We start from the raw sequence: 25,739 nt of genomic DNA, 5'->3' as shown, positions 1-25,739 counted from the left end.
CTAATAATTATATGCTCTTTGACTTTGAAGATGGTTTTAAGGTCACAAGCATATATTTGGAAAAGAAAAAAAGAAACAAAAACAAAACACAACATACGTCACAGATTTTTAATAAAAAGGTAACCACTAAATTTATGTACTATGTTTAAAATTGTCATTTGACAAAAATAGTGATATTGTAACACCAAAACCAACTTTCTTCCATCTGATGAGCAAAAACCTCTTTAAAGAGGCACAAAAATCTATTTGCAGCTGTAACCACAATATTGCCTCACTAAACATTACACTGCAACAAAAAAGAGAGTGTCAAAACAGCTACGTTGCCTTCCACTCAGCATTATTTTAAAATAATGACTTTCACATAGAGATTGTGACCAAAAAAAAAAAATCAAGAAACTAAATATAGCACAACCAAAAAGAGCTGCAGAATCTTTATGGATTCAGTCAACAAATTACTACGAAGTAAAATACTAGAACGTATTGGCAATAATCATGTGCCTATTGTTTGCAAATCAAAATTAAGTGGATTAGCTCCATTTGCCAAGTGCAGCGGTGGAAGGATGCACCAGCAGCCAGCTCATGAGCTCTCACACTGCGACTTCCGCAGCATCAAAGTAATAAACACCATCTGATTTCATCTTAACTGTATCTTCATTACTGAGCATATGTGGCATCAGAATGTACAAAAAGAACACAGCTAACCCTAAATTCTTAAAATTTCTTCTTCTTAAAATTTCTTCTTCAGGCTCATCAAGTCATAGGAAGCAGTCTAGTCCTACAGCAGAGTTGAAAATAAGTACCCAAAAAAATCCCCCCTCCAAAATCCAGCACTTTTTTAAATCTAGGTATTCAGCTTGGTAGACTTGAACTTTGATTTTTTTACTGAAAATTCACTTTAAAAACATAAATTCTTCGTTTGGGTTTTTTTTTTTTTTGGAATTTAGTTGCTGGCATTTATCACCAGTAGTACTTCCTGGGAAGTATCTAGACATATTTTGCAATTTTAAAAAGAGTTCATGAGATAATTTAATTTTGATGTAAAAAAAATGCATTAAGATGGAAGTTCATAAACAGTAATACATAAATTAATTCAACATGATATTAACCATAGAAAAACTATTAGAAAGCCTTACCTGTTTACATACTTGACGACATTCCACAGCAATAGCTAGTTCGCAGCAACCTAAACCAACCCACCCATCAGACTTCTTCAAAACTCCTTTGAAAATAAGATGACATTACATATTACAGTAGAAAGAGAAACTATGCCATCATTTTCCTTTCCCTTCCCATGAGTCAGCTACATTTCAAATTTTATAATTCTGTTCTCATTCAAGAAGTCTATTAACAGATTACGTTTTATTGGAATTTTTGAAATAATTCCCAACCAACTTGAAAGCAAGAAAAGAGCAAGTATGTGCCTTAATAAATGCTGAATTTAGCAACTATAAAGTACCTTCTACAAACTAAGTGTAAATGTGCTTTATGCAAACTATTTTATATGTTCACAGGAAGTATCAGAGTTTGATAATTTGATTAATCTAATCTGAAATACAAGCCAAGAGGAAAAAAAAAAACTCATTAGAATCAACAACATTATCTCCCACAGACATGTGCTCTTGTTGGTTTCAACAGCATATTCTTCTACCAACTCTGTCAATGCAGAATATGTTTCTTACTTTTTCTTCAATCTTCCTGTACTGGTTTTGTTCAGGATGGACTTAAATTTCTTCACCAGAGCTGGGAGGACACAGCTGGGATAGCTGACTCCAGCTGCCCTAAGGGGTATCCCAAACCATATCACATCATGCTCAGCAATAAAACCGGGAGGTGGGGGGTTGCCGTGCTGGGGGACTGGCTGGGCACTGGTTGGTTGGTTGGGAGCAATTGTCTTCTTTTGCATCACTTGTTTTTATTTTTGTTTGTTTGGTTGGTTTGTTTTGTTTTGTTTTCCCAACTTTTTTCCTTCTTCCATTTTTGTAATTATTACATTGTCTATTGCAAGCCATGAGTTTTCTCACTGTTACCCTTCCGATACTCCCCCCTATCCCATTGGTGAGGGAAGGACCGAGTGGCTGTGTGGGGTTTAGCTGCCTACTGGGGTTAAACCACAACACTTCCTCTGCAGTTTATCCCCCTCAATAATGTGGTTTCATATCCAGAATCACCTGCAATAAAAGTTTCACATCTCCCTGCCTCTCTTTTTCCATTTGTTTCATTATCTTAATTTCTTACCATGAAGTTATAGAAAAGCAAATTGCTGCAATAAGTTGTTTCATCCTCTCGATCTATTAACAAATATACATTTTCTATTTTTTCAAGAGATTAGAAATCAAATAAAATAATGCATTTCTGTGTCTATTTCTCACATAACTTTAAAGATAGAAATAATTAAAGGGAAAGTTAAACCTACACAGGTACCCAACAGCTGTGGCAAATTTGTTACACCTTTTTCTTAGTGAGAAGGGTGGAATTATTTACCTGAATAAACCACTCATTTTTGTTATGAATATTTTAAAAATAAAGCAATATCTTAGGGCATGTACAAATTATATTCTGTATGTAGAAATGAAAAGTATAAAGTAAAAGAATTAACCACTTAATTTAAAAAAATGTTCTCAAGTATTTTCAGAAAAGTCACATCAGATGTCCAACTTTAAAAAAAGGAAGTAAAAGAGCTAGGAATGAGACCAGTGAGCTTAAATTCAAATGTCAAGAAAATACTGGGAAAAAAAAGTCAATAAAAATCATTGCCATCAATGCAAAATATTTATTTCATGTATCTCTCATGAACAAAACTGCCTTTAAAATACACTTTGTTGCCTTTACAAACACAGGTGGCATAGAAAGTCTTACCAGAATCAGTCTTTCATGACATTCTGATGGGCAGATTAAGAAAACAAATAGTAGTGAATTTATAAAGGAGGAGAAAAAAAATCTTCAGCTAAATTAATGTATTTTCCCAGAAAATTAAAATATAAATTACATTTATTAAAATCGTAATGCTTGACATAAGCAAGGTAGCAGGAATGCAAAGCAGGTGGAAGAAGCCAAGAGGCAAAGGTGAAGAACAGCTGTTGGTTGCAGCCCACATTTTGTCAGTCTGAAGTGGCCGTCTGCCATAAGGATGGTCCAGACCTCCTGGGCAGCACTGTGGGCCCATGATTAACCTGTCTTTTTGGAGACTGTCCAAATCCTCTTTACATCTATTCAGAGTATTGGCTCACCTTTCCAATTCAAACTAGTTCAAAGCAGCCGTGAAGGCCAAGAACAACTGTAGATTCAGCTCACCTTCCACTTCCATAATAAGGGTATAGAATTAGTTTTTCATGGATCAAGCACCTTTCTGAAAGTATTAAAAGAGATGGCTCTTGTGCACACACCAGTAGTTTGTAATTGATGTTCAAAAAGTCACTATTTGATGCATTGTTTTAAACTAATTTCAAAAGCCTACATGGAAGTCATGCACACACATTTAACTATTAATGTATATCCAGTTAATTGCCAAATCAACTACCCGCTACGTTTTATTTTAAGCCTAAAATAACGTAATAGTTGTTTCTGCATAACTTACATATATGAACCTATACACAGACTTCTTTCAATCAAAATGGCAAAGTTTGGTAGAATATTTATTAGTAGGATTGATATTGTAAGGCATAAGCAATCTAAAAAAATGCAGAAGAAATATCACGTGCAATATGAAAACAAGATATCTAGTAATCTCTGCTGCAATAATGTCCTGGTTTTGTTAAAAACACATTTCTCTTTTAGTGAATTTGCCTGTCAGCTAAAGCCTTCATATTAGTTGCATTTTCCTGGAGAACCAGATACATGTTTTGGTAAACATAGCAATGGAATGCGAAGTTATTAATAAGCATGGGTGCACCTCTCACGAGAAGGGCAACGAGAAGCAGGTGACCAAGAAACTCACCAATTGAGTATAACATCCCATTCACGTGAATACTTCATATAAAGTGGCAGATCACAAGGATCTCATCCCCTTGTGCTTATGGCCAACATTAGGAGAGGACCTTGCTAGTCATCCCTGCGAACTGAGGCCTAGGGACAGACTGAATCCAGCTCCGGTTGGCTGCAGAGTCCAATCTAGGACTTGGGGTACCGGCTCTGCAGTTGCTGAGACTTTCAAGATTGGTTTTGTATATTTTGTATTGTTTTCTCTATTCTTATTAGTAGCATTAGTAAAACATTGTTAATTTTTCCAACTCTCTTCTCTCTGTCCTTCTTTTCCTCCTAATCGCCTGTCCTGAGTGGGAAGGGGGCAGAGGGAGGGGCTGAAATGGGAAGGGAAAGAGGAGAGGAGATTAACAATATATCTTCCAGGGTTTTATTGCCACCCCGCAAGCAAAAGCCTCAACAAATAACTAGCTATATCCAGGAGAAACACATGATTAATACAGGTGCACAGCTTTAGCAGCAATGTCAACACTGGACAGTCACCAGTGAATCATCTGAACAGTCATCACTGAACAGTCAAGTATCCTTATTTTGTGCAATATGGAGCCTGTGGTTTTCAGACATACTTTTACTGGAACTAAACTGTACTAAAAGAATGAAGCAAGCTACAAATACATGACAAATTAAGAATGCTGATAAGTTTCAGCCAAAGTTAGTACTTTCTTGGCAAGTAGCTCTCTCCTCACAATATTTAGTAGTAGCAGACAAACTTGTGGAAAAATAAATTGATGTCACATGTTCAATAAGTGCTGAGCTGCAATTTTAATACAGCAACTTATAAATTAATTGTGTAGTCAAGGTAATTAAAATGCATGCATTTCTAGATTAATATACACCTCCAGTGCACAATTAATTGATTGGAGTCCACAGTCTGATTTTTCACCAAATTAACTGACAGAAGTACAAGACAGATCCCTGAACTATAAAAGATCAGCTAGTTGTGTAACACAGGCTCTTGTCCCACATCTCCTCCAAAAAGTTTCTAGAAGCCACATCACATTAGTGATATGATTTACAACACACACACATTTTTTTCTTACTATAAACATTTTGCTCCAGTCTCCACAATAATTGAAGTACTGAAGTTAGAAACAGAGGTTAAAAGCTGCATAAACATGAAAAGTTAGAATGTCACCTCTCATTTTTTGATGAGAGAAACATTCTACATTCTGAAAATATCTGAGAAATGCTGGATCACTGTGATCCCAAGGAAAATGGGGAGGAAAACAAAAAGGAAGATGGAAACATAAGTGAAAAACAACTAGGCTCTCATGTTCAAGAGTTGCATGTGTCAAGAAGAGTGCAAGAAAGCCCACATCAAAATTCTGTTGTCTCTTTGAAGTCTTCTACAGTCTGCTTACAGAAAAAGCTAAAGCTTAAAATCAGAACACAGGTATCACCTAGAATTATAGGTTACTGGGTTTGCTCTCCCCTCTGTGCTCCTGCCCACCCTGCCCCTCCCAGCTAGGGATCACTCAATCATCTTTTGTAAGCATTTGCTTGAACAGTATTGTGTGTGCATGGTCATAAACTTTAACTTTCTAGACAAGTCACCCAAAATAATACATGTTCCATAGGCCTATTGGATTTAATAAAGAAACACCGACAAACTAATGATATTTGCCTTCAGAAAACATGGAAAAATAATTTTATTTCAGAGAACAGTTACATTCCTGAACATCTAGTCTGAAGTGTTTAAGGCTTACAACACTGTCTTGGCAAAGACACATGTTGTTTTGTGAGGATGAGCCATAAAAGAAAGTTAATAGAAGACCACCATGATGGGTTTAAGGAAATGGAAACAAATGTGAAAAAGAATCGTAGCTCAACGGGCAGCTGTGGGAATATTAACATTTTAAGGTAACTACCACAGTGAAGTTACTGGTAAATCAAACAATTACAAAATTTAACACAGATCAGCAATATCAAGTTGCTCTAGGGAAGTAATGGAAGAGGAGAAAACACAAACTGTAATGAAAATACATGAAGGACATACCAAGCAGCAAATTATAAGGCAGAATCCCAAATTATTTAGCACATATGTTGTGTTATGACAGGATGCCACTGAAACCCATAAGAAAACCAGGTTTCCACCTCTTAACTAAACTGCCAGGCATGTCATACTGGCAGAGGCGGGGGTGAGGTGAAAGAGAGGGAGAGAAGTTTTGAAGTTTTAAAGTTCTGAATACCTCCACAGATGGAGACTCCAAAACCTCTGAGCAACCTCTCCCACTGTTCAATCATCCTTTGTAAAAAGTAAAAGTAAAAAAGCTTTCTCCTATGTTTAAATGGAAGTTACTGTTGTTCAGTCTGTGCTCACTGCCTCTTCTCAAGACACTGGATATCACTAAGAAGAACATGGCTCCATTTTCTTTCCACACTTCCATCAGATAATTATACATATTGATAAGATCCACACCCCTCAGCTTTTTCTTCTTGACAATGGTAAAGAATCCTAGCTCTCAGCCTGTCTTCATATTTGTTCTAGTCCCTTAACCACCTTAAACTGGCTCTTTGCTGGACTTGCTCCAATGTGTTAATATCTTTCTTGTACTGAGATGCCCAGAAATGCACACAGTATCCCCATTGTGGTCTCATCAATGCTGAGTAAAGGGGAAGGATCACCTCCCTTGATATGCTGGCAATACTCTCCCTAATGCAGCCTGGGTGCTGCTAGCCTTCTTTGCTACAAGGGCACATTGCTGGATCATGGTGCACTTGCTGTCCCCCAGAATCCCCAGGTACATTTCTACAAAGCTGCTTTCCAGCTGGTCAGCCTCTTGTTTGTTGTGGAGCATGAGGCCTTCACCAAGTGCAGGACATTGCATTTCATTTCTTGGAACTTCATAAGGTTTCCTGTCTGCCTATTTCTCCAGCTTGTCAACAACCCTCTGAATGGCAGCACAACAATCCTCTGTAAATACACTGAGGGTGCACTTTGTCTCATCAGTGATGAAAATGTTAAATAGGACTAGACTCAGCATCAAGGTTTGGAATACTGGCCTCCAGCTGGACTCTATGCCACCTATCACAAACCTTTGAGCCTAGCAGTTCAGCCAGTTTTCAATCCACCTTCACTGTCCACTTACCCGGCACACACTTCATCAGTTTGTCTATAAGGATGTTAAAAAAGCTGTGCTGAAAGCCTTACCAAAGTTGAGATAGACAACATTAACTGCTCTCCTCTCAACTAACAAGCCAGTCATCTAATCATAGCAGGTTATCAGATTGCTAAATATGATTTCTTCTTCATAAATCCATACTGACTATAACCAATCACCTTCTTGTCCTTGATGAGTTTGGAAGTGGTTCATGGGAAGATCTGCTTCATTACCTTCCCAGGGTCTGAGGTGTGACTGACTATCCTCTAGCTCCCCAGGTCCTCCTTGCCCTTTCTACAGGCAGAAGTGACATTTGCTTTCTTGCAGTTCTCAGTATCCTCTCTCAATAGCCATGACCTTTCAAAGATGACTGAGAGTGACCTTGCAATGACATTAAGCCACTCCCTCAGCCCTCATAAGGGTAATCCATCAGGTCCCACAGACGTGTTCAGTCTGCTTAAGCATTACCTAACTTGATCCTCCATTAAGTGCAAGTCTTCCTTGCTCTAGACATTACCACTGATCTCAGAGATCTGGCATTCCTGAATGCTCTTCTTAGCAGTAAAGACTGAGGCAAAGACAGCCCTAGCCTTTTCAAAGTAATTTGTCACCAGGTTTCCTGTCCCATTCAGCAGCAGATCCTCACTTTCCCTACTCTTCCTTTTGCTGCTGATGTAGTTAAAGAAACAGAGCAGTCTTCTGGCTGCTCTTCACAAACCTCACCAGGATCAACTCCAGATAGACTTGGCTTTTCTAGCCCCATTATGCATAACTGGAGATTGGGCAAGGTGATCCCTGAAAATCAATCAGCTATCTGGGACCCCTCTTCTCTCCAGGGCCATATCCCATGGGATTCTTACAAGCAGATTGCCTGTGCCCTCCTGTGTTGTCTCTTCAAAAGGCATCCAAGTGATTGTAGTTGCCCATGAGCATCAGGGCCTGTGAACATGAGACTTCTTGCAGTTGTATTAAGAAGGTCTCATCTACTACTTCTTCCCAATCAGGCAGTCTGAAGCTGACACCAACAACATAACCCACGTTGGATTGCTTGCTAATATGTTGATAGGCCCATACTATGCCCATGTGCCGTTCTCAGCTGGCTCATCATCCATCCCCAGGCAGAGCCCTCCCCATAGCCAGTTACACTCTTATGACAACTGCCCCACTCACCTGCCTGTACCCATCCATCACAGCACTCCCGCTGCGGGAGCCTCCCTGCTATGTCTCTGTGACCCCAATAAAACCATAGCCCTGCAACTGCACATAGACTTCTAACTCCTCCTCTTTGCTCCCCATGGTGCATCCCTTAGCATAACAGGTATTTCACAGAGGCACTCAGCTTGTACTGATTTCCCAGAAAAGGAATAAGAGCTTCCCCTATAATACTATCCTATATACACCACATCATTAATTTACAAAATCCTACAGTGCATAGAATCACTGGAGAATACTTAAAAGAATTTTTAAAAAGGCTCACATCAACACAATAACTTCACATGCAAGAAGAATGCAAAGAGACCAGCTCTGTGCAGGTACAAAGTTCAGGGTACCAGCTTAGGATACTACGCTTTTACCACAGGACTAAACCATGATTTACAACACCATTGAAAAAGTGACTTTTTTTCATAAATCAGAGGATAATAGACTCCTACCATAAAGACACTGAGAGGCCTCACACCAGTTTAGAAAGTACAGGAAGCCAATTTGGGAGTGGTTCAAACAGAAAGATTTCCAGTGCTTTTTCAATTGCTTACACAGACCTAACATTCAAAACAAAAGATCTATTTCTCATTTGCAGTAAAAGCATTTCCACTCATTTGTATTTGGCTACTGAGCTTTAATAAAGATTAGGTACTGTGTCCAACTAAAACTATATCAGGTTTTAGATGAGAGAAGCATTGCAACTCCAAACTATATTACTGGTTAAGTAAAACTAGCAAAATGTTATGACAGCAAATCTCTTTGCCTGCACTGGAATCAGCAGTTTGTGTTAGTAGTGTGGTCAGGGAAGTCTGAGCAGATGCCATGAAACTGCTACAGCTTCTTCTTTCCACATGCCACTTTTTCAGCCATAGCATGTTAATTTCACTCAAAAGTCTTTTAGAAATGATATATGATGTGATAGCACTAGTTAAGTCCAATTTAAGCTATTTTTGATCTCTCCTTTTATCATAACAATCCTATCTTGTGATTTACGCTTTAACTTTCTAATCCACCTGTACCAAGTAGTCTGAGCCTCTACGCTTTTTAGTTTGTCTAGTTCTTATTATTTCCCGTTGGTTTTTTTCCTAATTATATTGCATCTGAAGCAAAACTGCAATAATCCATGATTTTATAGATCAAGCTACAGTATACTGAAACTAAGAATAACAGAAAAACTTTAAAGGAAAAAATCTTTGGTATTTCTTGGATATGTCACAGAAGCACACATTTAATCATACAAACATGTTAAACACTTTATAATTATGAAAAGAAAATAAGTGTTTAAAATGCACAGGTAACCCAGTTTAGACTAAATTAAATTAGACGCAAAATACATTTTATAATGGAAGCACAAATTGTCGTGAAATCTATAAGTGCATGTGATAGATACAGCATCAAAACATGCATTTGGTGAAAAAGCAGTATGTTCAATAGTAAACCAGTATTTCTTACCTGGCAAAGAAGAATTTATACAATCCCACACTTCTCCCTGAAAAGGAAAACGCAATTAAGCAAAAGTAAGTCTACAGAATAAGAGAGTTTCCAGCAGACACAAACCTGCATTTTCTGCATTTTTGCCCTGGGTTTTAAATATCCTCCTGGAAGAATTCTTATGTCTAAAACACCTTTTGAAAATGTGCTATGTGATATGAGTACCACTTGCTTTGATGAGAAGGCTGCCATCTACAGAATATGGAATCAATAGCAGTGTTTTTGTAGGTGCAGAACATAGCATATTTCAGGTAATCAAAGTTATCTAGTGAACTTTCTCCACCAGTGTTTAGAGAACTATGTAGCAACTCTTTAGACAAAGAAAAAGATTTATCTAGGATGAAGACCTGTGGAGAAACTTATTGCTCCTTTCCACCAGCTTTAAAAAACCAACCAACCAACCAACCAAACAAACAAACCAACACCACACACAAAGCAAAGGAAAGAGGCTTTAAAGTACCTCAGAGACCAGAGAAATGTAGCTTCAGGGAAAGATGGAAGCAAAATCTGTAGAAGTGAAGTTTACTAACACAAAAGGTTACAATAGGGATCTGTTGGGTTCCCCCAACTGCAAAGCACTTCTGATCCTAAATACACATCCTGCTAAATGACCTAAGTGGCTGCTGGTATTAGACAGAAGAATTCTGTTTTGTTTTGGTTTGTTTTTTTTTTGCCCAGAGCAAAAAAAGGGGGTGAAGAGCTTACCAAAGAGTTGCTGTTCTTACCTCTCTCATTACTGTTACTACCAGGACTACTAGCCAAGCTGACTACAGGGAATTCTTTAGACTGAGGCAAATATGAAAGAAATCTCAGGTCCAACATTGGTCTGCCACAGGTACTTATGTTACCCACCCAATAAAAGTTACAAATGCCCCGGAAGAAGGAAGTCTAGGCAGCAGAGGAAGACTTGAATCTAAGGTAAGAATTTTAGTTGAATTGTCAGGAACAAGTGCATATTGCAGTTGCAGTGGATGCGCTGTGTTAGAGGGCTGAAGAAGTTATGGGAGTTGCTATGCACTATATGCCAGATGTTTAACATGCTGCCACTGGAGTCGTACTACACTTATGTGATATGATCACAGTACAATATCTTAAAATTACAAAAGTACAGAAAAGTCTTGAAGGATTACATGTATTTTAGTACAATGTTACTGCACTCAATTTTTTTTTAAGTAAGCACTAGGAAAACCTTAATTAGATGAAATCAGAGGAAAATTCTGCAAAGAGTAAGAAGGGAAGTGACAAGATTGTACTGGGTTTACATGACAAGGTTATGGTAGCAGGGGGGCTGCAGGGGTGGCTTCTCTAAGAAGATGCCAGAACCCTCATGTTCGATAGAGCCAATGACACCAGATGAATCAATCAGCAACATTACTAGCACCTCTGTGATATTTAATAAAGGCTAAAAATTGCTGCGCAACAGCAGTGGGAAAACAGGAGTGACAATATGTGAGACAACCCTGCAGACATCCAGGTCAATGAAGAAGCTGGGGCAGGAACTACTCCAGGTGCTTGAGCAGAGATTTCCCTGCAGCTTGTGATGCAGACCATGGCGATACCAGCTGTCCCTCTGCAGCCCGTGGAGGTCCACAGTGGAGCACAGATACCCCATCCTCATGTCGGAGCAGATGGATGTGCCTCTGAAGGAAGCTGCAGCAGGACTTGGGACCCCACAGGGGACCCACACTGGAGCAGTGTGTTCCTGAAAGGCTGTGCCTTGTGGAAGGGACCCATGCTGGAGCAGTTCTTGAACAACTGGAAGGACTCATGTTGGAGAAGTTAGTGGAGTACTGTCCTGTCCTGGTGTCCTGTGAGAGGGACACCAGGCTGAAGCAGTGGAAGAGCAGGAGGATGAAAGTGTGGCAGAGACAAGGCGTAATGAACTGACCTCAACCTCCCTTCACCATTTCCCTATGCCGCTTGGGGGGAGGAGGTAGAGAAAACCAGAAGTGAAGCTGAGCCTGGGAAGAAGGGAGGGGTGGGGAGAAGGTGTTTTAAAATTTGTTCTTATTCTCCTTATCCTACTCTGACCTTTTGATTGACAAATTAAATTAATTTCCCCAATCTGACTGTGTTTTGCCCATGATGGCAACTGGCAAGTCATCTCCCTGTCCTTACCTTGACTCACAGGCCTTTCATCATATTTCCTCTCCCATACGCACATGTTCTACCAGCTCAAAACTGAGCAAGAAAATAAAATTCGAGTAATTTTGAAGACTTATTTTTGCAAGCAAAACTTTGTTAATATAAAATTAGATGTTTGGATTTATTTAATTAAAACTAGCAAGCCTTACCATTGATTCTGGACAATACTCAGGTGCTCGCTGCAGTAAGTGCTTCAAACGGGAATCACTCTTCGAAGACAAAATCTGTTAGAAACAAAACACACTTTAAAACACTTAAAATGTAACTATGTATTGAATATTTTTTCAATTTATTTTGTCCTTTTTAGTTTCACTTCTATCTACCCTTTGACAACCTTAGCTAACAGTTAATGCATAAACAATGTAAAATTAAAATTTTATTTATTTATAGTCTATCAAATATGTTGTACTTTTTATGAAGAAAGAATTTTTATATTTAGGAGTGAATGAGAATTTCTTCCTCAAACCCTTCAATCAAGTAGTTTCTGTTGAATAGGCAGTGAGAAAAACAGGATTTCTGCCCCACACATCAAAATATTATACTATTCTATTTACTTCATTAACCTTCTCCTACATGTTACATGACCTCAGGCAACTAAACTCCTTCCAAAAAATCCTGAAAAAAGTAATTTCCGTGGAACACAGATGAACCTTGACTAGTTAAAAAGATTATCAAAACTAACATGAGAATGAATACTACTCACAGTAGAAGAAGATCAAGTTAAGCACCACCTAAGCAAACTGAACATCTAGAAGCTCATGAGATTGGATGGGATAAAACAGAGGATGTTGAGAAGCTAGCCACTGTCACTGCAAAGCAGCTTTGGTATCATTTTTGAAAGACCATGGTGATGGGATTAGGTCCCTTGTGACTGACAAAACCAAACCTTATATCCATTAGAAAGGCAAGAAGGATAATCTGGGGCATAACAGACTGTTCAGCTTACCCTCAGCTCACAGAAAGATTGTGGAACAAATGCTTACAGAAGCCATGCCGTGGCACATGAAGGAAAAGAAGGCAATTGGAAACAGTCAAAACAGGCATACCAAGGGCAAATATAGCCTGACAGCTTTCCATAAAGAAAAGATTGGTTTAGTAAAAAAATGGAGATCAGTCTATGTTGTCTACCTCAACTTTAAAAAGGTTTTTGCACTGTTATCTCTCACCGTATCTTTAAAACCAAACGGGTGAAACATGGATGGGCTACAAGGTGGGTGACAAACTGCTTGGACAGCAGGGCTCAGTAGTCAGCAGTTCCATGTCTAAGTGTTGGCCACTGAGAAGGGGTACAATATGGGAGTCAAACCAATGCTGTTAACAGCTTTATTAGTGAGCTGAACAATGGGACAAGAAAAACCCTCAGCAGGTAAGCAGAAGAGCCTAAACTGGGAGCTGTCATCGATATACTGGAGGGTATAGCTGCCACACAGATGGCTTTCAATGGGCTGACATAAACCCAAGAAGAGCAGTTCAACAAAGACAAACAGAATCTTGCAGTTGAAATGGAATAGTCCTATGCAACAGTACAGGCTGGGTGCTCACTGGCTGGAAAGCAGCTTTGCAGAAAAGGATGCTGGGTCCTCATGGATAACAAGCTGAGCATGGGTCAGAAGTACACTGATGCAGCATGCTGCACTTCATTAGCAGCAGCACCACCAGCAGGTTAAAGGAAGATGAGTATTCTATCAGGTACTGATGAGGCAACATCTGCAATATCAAACCCACTTTTGTTCCTTGCACAGGGGTGGCACATTATTGAACTACAGAGAGTCCAGTAGAAGGCCACAAAGGATGCTGGACTTTACAATGTACCACAACAGGCCAAGGTAAAAGAATCTGTTCAAACTGAAGAAGGGTTAAGAAGGAGCAAGGGGTATCTAACTTCCTGTCATCCAGCATCTGAGAAAGGATTATGGAAAATACGAGTCAACCATTATCAGAGTTGCACAGTGGATGGATGAGTTACAAAAGTAATAAGTTGCAGCAAGAGAAATTCTGACTAGGTGCAAAGCGAAAAAAAAAATCTTCACCATTAGAGTACTTAAGTGCTCTCCAAAGAGGCTGTGGAAAGCCCATCCTTGAGGATATTCAAAACTTGATGAACAAGATTCCGAGCAACCTGATTTAATTTTGAAGCTAGCACCTCTCTGAGCAGGTTAGACAAAATGACACTTCCAACTTAAATTATTTTGCACAGCTGTATTTGGGAAGAGATTTTACCTTATTGACTTTCATACACAACTCTGAATCATGTCAATTCATTTTTTTTTTTCTCAAGTGTCTTTCAGACCATTTTGCAGTGTTGCTCATCTCATTTCCTTGTAACAAGATGCTTTTACTTCATCATCTTTTTGGCATTGTTTTTGTTGCTGTTGTTTTGGTTTGGTTTTGTTTTTTCCAAGTTTCATGGAAGTGTTAAGGTAAGTTGAGCTCTTGGCACATTTTAAATTGTTTTCTGATCCCACATTAGTCACGGTTTTAGTTCTTTAGCAGTCCAATAAGTAAAACACTTACAAATTAGAACAAAAATAATGGGCAACAAGAGGGATTGAAACATTCCTGATAATGTGAGATACGAAACTGGAAGTCACAGGAATAACCTAAACGTGGATGTATTTTGGATCTTTCAGAAGGAGAAATACATTATCATGTGTCAAATTCAGAATAAAACTGTAAAGTCATTGAAATAAAAACAAGAGAGTAACAGTACTGGTTTCTGAAATGAGAGCAAGAAAAAAATGCAGTAGTATTTGGGGTCTCCTAGTGTCACAGAATAGTAAAATAACTCAGGTTGGAAGGGATCTTAGAATATCATCTATTTCAACTTCCTGCTCAAAGCAGGGTCAACTAGGAGACCAAACTATGTTGCTCAGAGTTTTATCCAGTCAAGTTGCAAAAGCCTCTGAAGACAGAGAACGCACAGCCTCTCTGTTTTCATGGTGGAAAAGTTTCTCCTTATAACCAGCTAGAACTCTAGTTTACATTCTTGACTGTGCTCTCTTGTCGTCCCACTATGTGGGACAGCTCTGTCTTCTGAGCAATCTTACTGTAGGGATAAGAAGGCTGCTCTGAGGTGCTCCTTCTTCCCCAGGCTAAAGGCAGTTCCCTCAGCCTCTCTAGAAGCATGTGCTTCAACCATCCATAGTCACCTTGGTGACTTTGCTAACTTGTTCCACTTAACTGATGCCTTTCTTGTAACAAGGAAGACAAAACTGGGCACTGTGGGAGATTTGAGGGATTTTCTTGAAGTTAACCTGTGGATGGGATTCTATTAGATGGAGATTTGTTATTAAACTAGCCAGGCCCAAAAGAATTTCAAGGCCACCCTGGAAAGCTGAAAACATGACGTAAATCAAGAGACCTATTAGCAGTGAGACTCGGGCCCGTGGACAGCTCGTGAGCATAGACAATATCCAATCAGCTAATGCATGCTTGGAGCGTAGTTAATGCATGCTTGGAGCGTGGATGCATAATCAGGAAATAACTGCATATATAAGGAGGCTTGTTTCTGTAACAAATGGCTTTGCTTGAATTCATATTGGATTGTGTGGGGTCCATGAGTTTTTGCCCTCGCAGGGCACAATATTTTATATGTTGTCAGTAAGTGCTGACTAAATGGGGAGAATAATTTGTCTAGGCCTACTGGCAACGCTCCTGTTAATATAGCCCAGGCTGCTGTTGACACGGAAGTCACAGACTAGTCACACGATCAATATGATCAGACAGTAGTCACTTTATTAGCAGAATCACCAGACTTATATACGCTATTTGCTCCCTTATTATGCGATAGCTAAAGTCTGATTGGTTGCATGCACCGTTAATGAGCTGTTCGTGCGTCCTTAAACCATTTCTGCTATCTCAGTCCTCTTTGTCTGCGAGCACCAGCTTCCCCCATGGCATTCTGCTTTTTCAGACTGGCTTCAGCCACGTACACTTGCCTTTCTTCCTCATTTTTCTGCTGCATAAGCTTGTATCAGCATTTCTTCAACCATGATTAACCTTGCTGCATCTTTGAGGCCTGCACTTTACAGGCTAATCAAGTTAATATCTAAAGTGTCTGGATTGCTCACTACATGTCCTTGGGCTTCTAAAACCCCACGGGCTGCCTCCTTTATTGTTGGGGCACACTGTCAGCTCATGTTCAGCATGCTGTCTATGTACCAGTAACCCTGGATCCTCGTTTTCAGCAAATCTGCTCCCTAGCGAATCAACCGCCAACTCATATTGTTGCAAGCAATTCTTTCTTCAGAGGTGCAGAACTTTGCATTTGTCCTTGTTGAATTTCATAAAGTTCCTGTTGCCAATTCCTTCTACCTGTCCAGGTCCCTCCAGATGACAGTCTTGACATAAAGATTATCAGCTCTTCCTTCCAGCTTGGTATTGCCTGAAAACTCAACAAGAGTAGAATCTGTTGTCTCCTCCAGGTCATTAATAAAAATGTTAAAGATGACAGGTCCAGGATGGACCCTTCTGGTACTGCACTTCTTATTAGCCTGCAGGCAGAGCAGGACCCACTAACCTCTATCTCTGAGCCTGATTATCCAACCAACTTTTTACTCATCAAAACCATATTATCCTATACAGCTGAAAAGCAATCAGGCCTGTCAGGCATGTTTTACACCTTGCATGTGCAGAAATGTTTTGCAATAACCTTGTCCATGATTTTCCCAGGGATATAAGAGAAGATAGCTATTCTGCAGTTTGCTGGATTGGGGATCGTCCTTTGGGTTTTTGTTTGTGTGTTTGTTTTTGGTCCTGATTCAACCATCACCTATTACTGGTAGTACTTCTCCTTGGTCTCTATCTCTGCACAGACACCTTGTTAACAAAGATTCGGGAAAGAAGGCATTCAGTATTTGCTACCTCTGCCTTACCCGTGTTGCTGATGCTAATTCACATGCTACATTCAGCAATAGTTGCACATTTTTCCTTCTTCAGCCTTTAACTACTGCCATGGCACGTCTTGTTGCCCTTGACATCCTCTGCAAGTGTCAACTCTATTTGAGCTTTGTCTTTCCCAATACAAACCTGATGCCTGGACAAACTTTCTAAATTCCTCTTTTATAATCTTTCCCTGCTTCTGTCTTCTCTGTATCACCTGGCTGCATTGAAGCTTATTCATGACTTCTCTGTTTAGCCAAGCTTCTTGAAATATTAATGTGTTTTCCTGAGGACTGGGGTGAACTGCTCTTAGGCTTGGAGGAGGTCCTGGAGAGAGATCTCTGGAGTGGTACAGAGATGAATGCTGCCAGGAACCTTATTATTGTGAAACTTCACAGAAATAAACTCAGGAAAAAAAAGTCAATTAAAGAAAGACAGATCCACTTTTTCCTTGCTACATGTCCTGGTTTTGTTAAAAAACAAGTTTCTCTTTTAGTGAATTTGCCTGTCAGCTAAAGCCTTCATATTAGCTGCATTTTCCTGGAGAACCAGATACATGTTTTGGTAAACATAGCAATGGAATGTGAAGTTATTGATAAGCATGGATGGACATCTCATGAGAGGGGCAACGAGAAAGAGGTGACCAAGAAACTGACCAACTGTGTATAACATTCCATTCATGTGAATACTTTGTATAAAAGTGGGAGATCACGAGGATCTCGGCCCTTTTTCCTTTTTTCCCTTTTTTGTCCCTTCTGCTTATGGCCGACATTAGGAGAGGATCTTGCTAGTCATCCCTGCGAACTGAGGCCTAATGAGAGACTGAATCCAGCTCCAGTTGGCTGCAGAGTCCAATCCAGGACTTCGGGTGCTGGCTCTGCAGTTACTGAGACTTTCAAGATTGGTTTTGTATATTTTGTATTATTTTCTCTGTTCTTATTAGTAGCATTAGTAAAACATTGTTAATTTTTCCAACTCTCTTCTCTCTATCCTTCTTTTCCTCCTGATCGCCTATCCTTAGTGGGAAGGGGAGAGAGGGAGGGGCAAAAGGGTGAAGTGGCGGGGAGAGGAGGTTAACAATACATCTGCCAGGGTTTTATTATCACTCCGCAATTTAAACCCTCAACACTACAGTATCTGACAGACTTAATCAAATGATCATGAAAAGGAGATGATACTGAAATTAAGCTTGGAATAATACTACGAATGCAAAATAATTAGGCATTTGAATCATGTTAGTTGACAAACAAATTGGTAATTCAAGTTTTCTTTTTCAAATGGCTCATCTAAAGTAGCTGCATTACTAGTTAGAATAATTCCTTACTCTTAATCAAGTCTTTTCTTTAACTGGCAAGATCAAGGAGGACACCACCAGGTCTCCTGTACCTTTCACCCTAGCCACTGGCCTGTAGTTACCTTTTACCCATGCAAAACCTTCCTCACTGGTGTCCATGTAGATGAGCAGCCAATGAGTAATAGTCTCAAAGTCAAAAAAAACTTGCAATTTCTGCAACATCCTAGATTTCAGCCCCTAAAACCCAAACCACCTTAGACATCAAGTCTCATCTGCAGATGAGTGCCTCCATCCCGTGCAGAATGGAGTCTTTCCCATGGTGGCACCAGTTCATTAGATCAAGATGGCTCCCTGATGGAGCCTGTTTCTCCTCACCTGTCCTAAGGGCCCAACTCTATTCTGTAAGTGCATATTCAAAGAGAGGCCAAGTAACTCTTCCTGCTGTCAGAATCATAGAATGTCCTGAGTTGGAAGGGACCCACAAGGATCATTGAGTCCAACTCCTGTGACTGTATATAACAATGCCATAGTTCACACCATGTATCTGAGGGTGTTGTCTGGTCTCTACTTGAACTCTGTCAGGTTTGGGGCTGTGACTGCCTCCCTGGAAGTCAGAAGTCACAAACTTTCAGTCTCCAGTAAGCATAGCCTCTGACCATCCTTCTTTCCATGCAATACGTAGTTCAGGCTATTGCCCTTCCAGATCCTCCATGAAGAGCTTGCCTAGCTCCCATTTACAGTGAGGCATGCTTTTATCCTCAGCTTCTTCATATGACAGTTCAGGAAGCATGACTCCTGTAGTTTAAGTGCCATTGACTCAAGGAAAAACACTAGCCTTTTCCTGCAGCCCAGGACTTGGAAGGACACATTCTTCCTCAAGAGCTCCCTCTGGGTCAAGACCTCCAACATGTCATGAGTCTTTGGCCCCACCAGTTCCAGATACTGTCATGCTGGACATAACAGATACACACAGTATCAAGCAGCACATCTGCACCTCCTGCTGGCTTTCTCCACAAGAAGCAGCTGCATTAATGTCCCAATTCCTGTTTGTGCACCCTGGTTGCTGACATTCCCTAAGCATTAGATAAACAAAAATATGGCGCGTAAGCCTGCTCTCTATCTCTCCCTGCCATCCCTGACAAGCAACTTCAATGTTTTATGGCTTGAACTACCAACTCTAGCAGGAAAACATTTGTTTTTAAATTATTAATAAATTATCATGTCAGGATGGTACAGTGTGGTGGTACAGACAAGGTAGTAAGTATATTGCAAATATTTTAGAAAAAGTACTTGGAAAGATAACAAAAGGCAACTCAACCAACTCTGTTCCCATAGTCACTCCCTGTATATGTAAACTTTCATTCTACAAATTTTATGTTTAAGACAAGGGGGTAAGTATCAAATAATACACTCCAAAATGGATTCAACACAAACAAAGCATTGGAATCATGCTGCACAAAATGGTTAAGTTACAGAACAGGAAAAATCAGGAGACAAACAGTATACAGCTCCTTCAGCCAGTTTGTTAGCCTATATCAAAGGACCATTCAGAAAATGACGCTACCAGACTGATATGCGGTAACTAAGACAGCTCCTTACAGAACAATTTGAGGGGTGCCAGTCTTGCTTCAGGTTTATTCTAGACCTCTCACCACAAAGACTGAATATGTTGATTATGTAAGCAGAGAGAGATCATCCAGATAAGGCAAGATCAGAATACCTTACAAAAACCACAGAAAACCCCATACAATAATTACAGCTGGTATAACAGAAATGGTATGAAATTTGACAGTAAAAAGCTCAAGGCCTTTCATCAAAAGCTAACACAAATTCACATGATAAACTAGGAACTTCAAACCATTAGAACAGAAGAAAGAATTGGACAGATTATTCCAATGCCCTTGCAATTCAACTACTAAACCTGCCTATTAAATTTGTTTATATATCGGAATGGGTATCTTTCTCTCACAAAAAAGTTTTAACACCGTTTTTAAGGTTTAGTGCTATATTTTTGTTTATAATACCACGTACAGTTTTGCTTGCCTGTATTGAAACAGATAAACTTATGCTGGAAGGGCTGCAGGAATAATTATAGGAATTGAGACAATATCTTATGCAAAGAGACTACAAGACTTTTCCTTGTTTGGCCTAACAGTACGAAAGCTGCAAGGGGATTGGGTTGCATTCTATAAATATATTGGAGAAGAAGAAGTGCAATTTAAACTAAAAGTTTTGTTAGTACAACCACAGATAAATATAAACCTAATCACAATCAGGTTTAGTGCTTGAATAGCCCCAAAGCAGGCAATGAAGACAAGAAAAGCGTGCAGGTACGATGCAAGGACATAACTTCAATGTAAAAATTGTGTACATGTGTATGTATGCTTTATCAATGCAAAATTTTAAGGTATATAAATTCGTATAAATACACATACACAAAGATGTACAACATCCCATCCAAAGGTACAAATCTAAACATAAGCTGTGGAAAAATATTTTCCAAGCCTGAATTTAGCACAAACAGCTCTTTATTATTACCTTATGAACAGAGTAAGTAAGCAGATTTCTGCTGGATTCACAAAGCCATATATTATAAGGAGTATCTCAGATGCTTAGCTGAGAAATATGAACTGCCAGAAGAAAGAATAGTACCAACATCTTGTTCTTAATTTTAAATTTCCTAAAGCTTTGAAACACAGAAGATCCAGAAATTCCTACCTTCACTCCTCCATTTCCTAACATGGTTATCACTTCTTGACTAAATCCTGACCTCAAATTTGTATGGCTATTTCTCCTCAACTTCAGTAGAACCTGTTTTCCACTATGAAAGGAAAGAGGACTACAGTTTTAAACCTTTAACAATAATATTAAATCTCATGATCACACATAATATTCACACAGAAAATAATTTGCTTATAACTCTAATCTTGCTGCAACATTGTCTTAAGAGCATGATTTTAACTCTGAGGGATAAACTACATTTAAAAGAAGCTTACCTGTTCACAGACATCACGGCACATTAAGTTGTCCTTTGCATGGTAACAACAAGACAAGCCTATTGGAAAAGCAAGGGGAGAGGAAAAGATATTAAAATGACTTGAAGCATGTATCTATCGCTTCTGAACAGAAACACCCATTTGATGGCCTATCAGGACCATTTGTCTGGTCCACGGATGATCATGAGAAATGTTCGTTCCCAGAAGGTGAAAAAGAACATGAGAAGTTTTGTTCCAAAGCTGATGAAGACCTGTTAATTGAGTTCAGACCTACCCCTGAACACTCACTGCCACCAAAAGGAGATCTCACTCTCTGTCCATCTGATTCTAGACACATTTCTGCTGCTTAACATGCACTAGCTTGGCACCTGCCAAATTCTTTCCAGAGGTAATTTATTAACCCAAGGGAAAATAAATAGACAGATAGATAGATCGATAGACAGATTGATTTGTGAACAGAACACCCACCAAAACACTCCATGTATGGAGACTATATGCCTTTGTAAACTGAATCATCTCACACAGAATCTGAAAAATACAAGAACCAGTTAGGAGAAGGTGGAAAAGAAAATTTGAGCAGGAAACCCTTTTCAGACAGAGGTGAACATAGCTGCTTATTTAACTCTGGCTTCTTAGAAACTTTGAATGAAATTGTAAATCATTTCAGTGTGGTGGATGATTAAGAGTGGTTTTGCCTGACTAGATGAAAGTCATGAAGCAAACACAGATATGAACACATCAACAGCAAAACAAATGAGAAATGAAGCACTGAGAAGTCACGAAACGCCAAGGTTTAAAGTGGCATTTTTAACATTATATTTTGTTGTGCTTAGTTCCCCCAACATCCAAGTATTCCTTCATTCAGAGTTAAGCTTGGCAAGTACAAAATGAATTGCACAACTCTTTGATATCCATTTTCATCCTCACTGCCCAGTGTTTGGAATAGTGTATTAGAAAACAGACAGACAGAGGTTTCCTTCGAAGCTTTTACTTCCACAGACATCTTCACCCACAGGAACATTTAATTATTACAGATTTCTAATCAATTGTATTTGAATTATGTATCACATTGATACAATGTAATAGCAATACGGTACAATGACACCACACACATACCACAGAAATAATATAAACCATTAACTTCTAAGAACAGGCAGTTTTTCTTAAGGCAAGAGTTGCACTTATTTCAGAAATGTTGCTAAATTTTAGTGCCTATGCAATCAGACTGCAAGAACAATAGCACAGTGCCAGAGAAAACATTCAGGTTCACAATGAAAAGATAGCCAGCAAATTAATTGTCCTAAGTAAAAAAATCCAACCAAATGTACTTAAATATAGGCTTTTACTTACAAACAGAAGTGCTGGCTACTCAAACAAGTTTTTGTTGTTTTGTTTCACCATACATCCCAGAAATTTTTAATTATATAAATTTTTATCGAGAGTAACTGCTACACTTAAGAAATTCAAGAATTCAGAGTTCCTAGTCTATAAAGAAAATTTACATTGGCTTAGGTGACACTGCATAGGTTTAAATGCATAGATCACTATAATTTGAGTTCATTAGTATCTTTGGCAACATTTATTAAACGCTCCTCAAACACTTCCAATACCAAGCTTTAACTCTTTTCAATTACGCTAAAGAGTGTAACAAATAAGCAGCAATATACTAAACTTCATCGTCATTTCATTCCTTTTATACAAAATCCTAAACAATTGGTGGTATCTTGAATTATCAGCAAATTAAACTGGCCCACAGTGATCTTCAGTGCTTAAGTCAGAAATGAAAGTTATAAACAATATCCATTCCGAATAGAATTCCTCAGTTCTCTTTCCAGTTAACCTCTTCTGAAATGCCTTATGACAGCTCTTTCAACCAGTCCCTTACTTTCTTATTGCCACTTTATCTGATTTTACTAAAAAATGTTCAGGTTTCCTTTCAAGATTTTATTCATGTCCCACTATGAAATAGCCTACTTCTTTCTTTTATAAAATCTCCTATCTCAACAATATGAGTAGGTTTATCAAGCAGAAGTTGGACTAGAGTATGCCTTATTTCATTCCACTAGCTTTCTACTGCCTTCTTCCCAAAACCATGCCTCATTAGAAATCAGAACTATAGAACACTGAAATGCCTATAAGTGCCTCAGTGATTGCAGTCTTCTGCTCTAAAGTATTACATATTTTGTATTTTACATTTCTGTGACAGCATTATCAACATGATCTATTTATTAAAAGCTATTTGCCAACAACTGTGCTTGTGCTGCCTTTTTGGTTTTTTTCATTACTCTTTTTTGGTCCTGTCAAGTGGTTATCTGCTATCACAACTTTAATGCAGGAACTATATTACCACTGTCCTTCTCTCTATTAAACATCTTGCCTTCACTTTTAAAAAAATTCAACACCTTGTTCTGAACCATTCTTCTTATCGAAAACATTAGCAAAACCACAAGGAAGACAAGCCTTAGAATACAAGGGCTGTTCCGACATTTCTCCAGTCCAGAAGTTGGGTTTTACACCAGGTCTTATCCATTTCAACCCACAATCCTGTGAATTTACATATTGCCAGCGTGACAGCTGAAGACACAAATCCCGGCCTCGAGTCACGTAACCCGGAGAGTTTAAAGAAGGGGCCTATCCCCATCACAAAGCCAGGCGGCATATGAGAAAGACGGCCTGCACTCCCCTCCTCGCTACCTCAGCCATGTAAGCCCCCTCCGTTCGGCTGCCAGCCTTCCCACCCGAGCGTCAGGCGGCTGCTCTCCATAGGAAGGCGGGGGGCGTGGGGAAGGCGGACACCAAGACAGTAGCAGCGGGAAGATCGACCCTAGGAAGGCGACACTCCCCCTTCCTCCCAGCGCCCCGCGGGCACCGGGGAGCCGCCCCCGACCCTCACCTGCTGCGGCCTCGCGCCCACCGGCCTCCCACTTCTGCGGAGCAAGTGCGGGCAGCAAGTGGGGGCCGGGGCGCCGTGCCCCCTCTGCCCCAGCTGCAGCCAGCCCGCTCCCGCCTGGGGCGAGACAGGAGCGCCCCGCAGCACCGGCCGCACCCCAGCTCCGCAGGCAACGCCATATCCCCAAGGCTCCGGGATCCCGCGGATGGCCTCGCCCCTGCGCCATGTTGTTGAAGAGGGATGCGCGGAGCCGTCTCCCCCCCTCCGCGGCTCGTTACTCACCGGCCGCCCCAGAGAGGAGCAGCGGAACTGCCACCAGGCAGAGGAGGGCCCAGGGCCACCGAATGGCCGTTACCGCCATGGCCGGGTCGCGAACCCGCAGCGCGCTGACGCGCCTCAGCGCCCGCCGCCCAGCTCCGCCCCGCGACCCCCGCCCGCCAGACGAACGGGTTCTGACGCCGGCAGCGCCCGCTCCCAGCCCCACTCTGCCTCCTGCTGCCCCCATTGGCTGTGGCTGCCCAGCCAGGCCACGCCCCTCCTGCCTGGCCGCCGCGGACATTCCTGCGGGCCAGAGGCGCCGCCGCGGGGAGGTGCGTCCCGCGCCGCCGGCAGCCCAGCCTCTCTCGGCGGGGATAGGCGGGTGATAGAAAGGGGCGTGGCCTGCAGCAGGGCGGTGCCCGTAGCGGCCCGGCTGCTGGCGGCGGCACGGCCACGGATGTGGACTCGGTGGTTCCGCTGCAGGGTGGCTGGGCTGTGTGCGGGCACCGGTTCTGTGGTACCTGTACCGACCTTCGCTGCCGCCCGCACAGGTATCCCGCAGCATTCCCCCCAGGTTCATGGAGCAGCGGAGGTGTGCTCGGAGGGGAGAGATCGGGCGGGTATGGGTTGAAAGAGGGCTGAGGACTGAAGAAACAGTGTTTAAGAGAAGGTTTTTGTGAAGGAGGCAGAGACCTCAACTGAATTAATTGGTTTCTATTTATATAATGTTTGCATTATTAATATATTTCTACACATTACTTATAGAGTGTGGATCGCAAGCCTTCTGTATAACACGGATAAGTACCATCTTTCATAATATAGTTGTAAGTGGATCTCATACCCATATAAGGATGGATAAATTTGTTTGTAGGTTTCTTTCCCAGCTTCATGCAAAGTGCATTTAACACCACTGTGTTGGTTATGCTTTGGGTCCATCTTGTTGAAATATACTGGCTGCAGCCAGCCCACCCCTGCCTGGGGCAAGACAGGAGTGCCCTGTGGCACCAGCTGCACCCCATCTCTGCAGGCAATGCCATAGCCCCCATGCTTTGGGACCCCACAGATGGCCTCACCCCTGCACCATGTTGTTGAAGAGGGACCTCGTTGATTCATCATCACCTCTTGTAACTTGCTCCATGTCAAGCATTTGTTGTGAGTCAAGCTACCGGAAGTGTTTGGGCAGGTATTTACATGGTTTGAGCCCACTGTGCAGCTGGGCTCATGCCCAGGTTGAAGGTGACAGAGGGGCAGGGAAACTGGCTCAGCTTCCCAGGGCCAGCATATCTTAGGGCTGCCCATGCAGCAGCCATTGCTGTTCCTCTTGTTCACTGGCGATGTTGCCTATGATGGGCTTCAGTTTGGGAAGGGAATCTGGAATGCTCTGCTGGGCTGCTACTACTTTTGCTCTTCTTTAACCTTTTTTTTGAGTTCTGCGGTGGCTGTTGGTTTTCTGTGTCTACGCTGCAGCCCAGGTCAGTGGCAAGGTGTTCCTGTCCCTGGCA

General features: G+C 40.8%; 1 protein-coding gene across 1 annotated transcript in view; it reads right to left on the bottom strand.

The window, feature by feature from the left end:
• Positions 1 to 24,340, bottom strand: part of RECK (reversion inducing cysteine rich protein with kazal motifs) — a gene marked incomplete at its 5' end in the record, with an annotated part of 61,533 nt that extends 37,193 nt beyond the window's left edge. Inside the window, 5 exons of the mRNA XM_080340062.1 lie at positions 1,134 to 1,219; positions 9,735 to 9,771; positions 12,068 to 12,142; positions 21,090 to 21,148; positions 24,262 to 24,340. Coding sequence (XP_080196188.1) covers positions 1,134 to 1,219; positions 9,735 to 9,771; positions 12,068 to 12,142; positions 21,090 to 21,148; positions 24,262 to 24,340 — 336 coding nt within the window. The remainder of the gene's footprint in view (positions 1 to 1,133; positions 1,220 to 9,734; positions 9,772 to 12,067; positions 12,143 to 21,089; positions 21,149 to 24,261) is intronic.
• Positions 24,341 to 25,739: the final 1,399 nt, after the last annotated feature.

Source organism: Nesoenas mayeri (assembly GCF_963082525.1).
Source record: "Nesoenas mayeri genome assembly, chromosome: 2".
NCBI classification, from domain to species: Eukaryota; Metazoa; Chordata; class Aves; order Columbiformes; family Columbidae; genus Nesoenas; species Nesoenas mayeri.
This window is presented reverse-complemented; position numbering and strand designations above follow the sequence as displayed.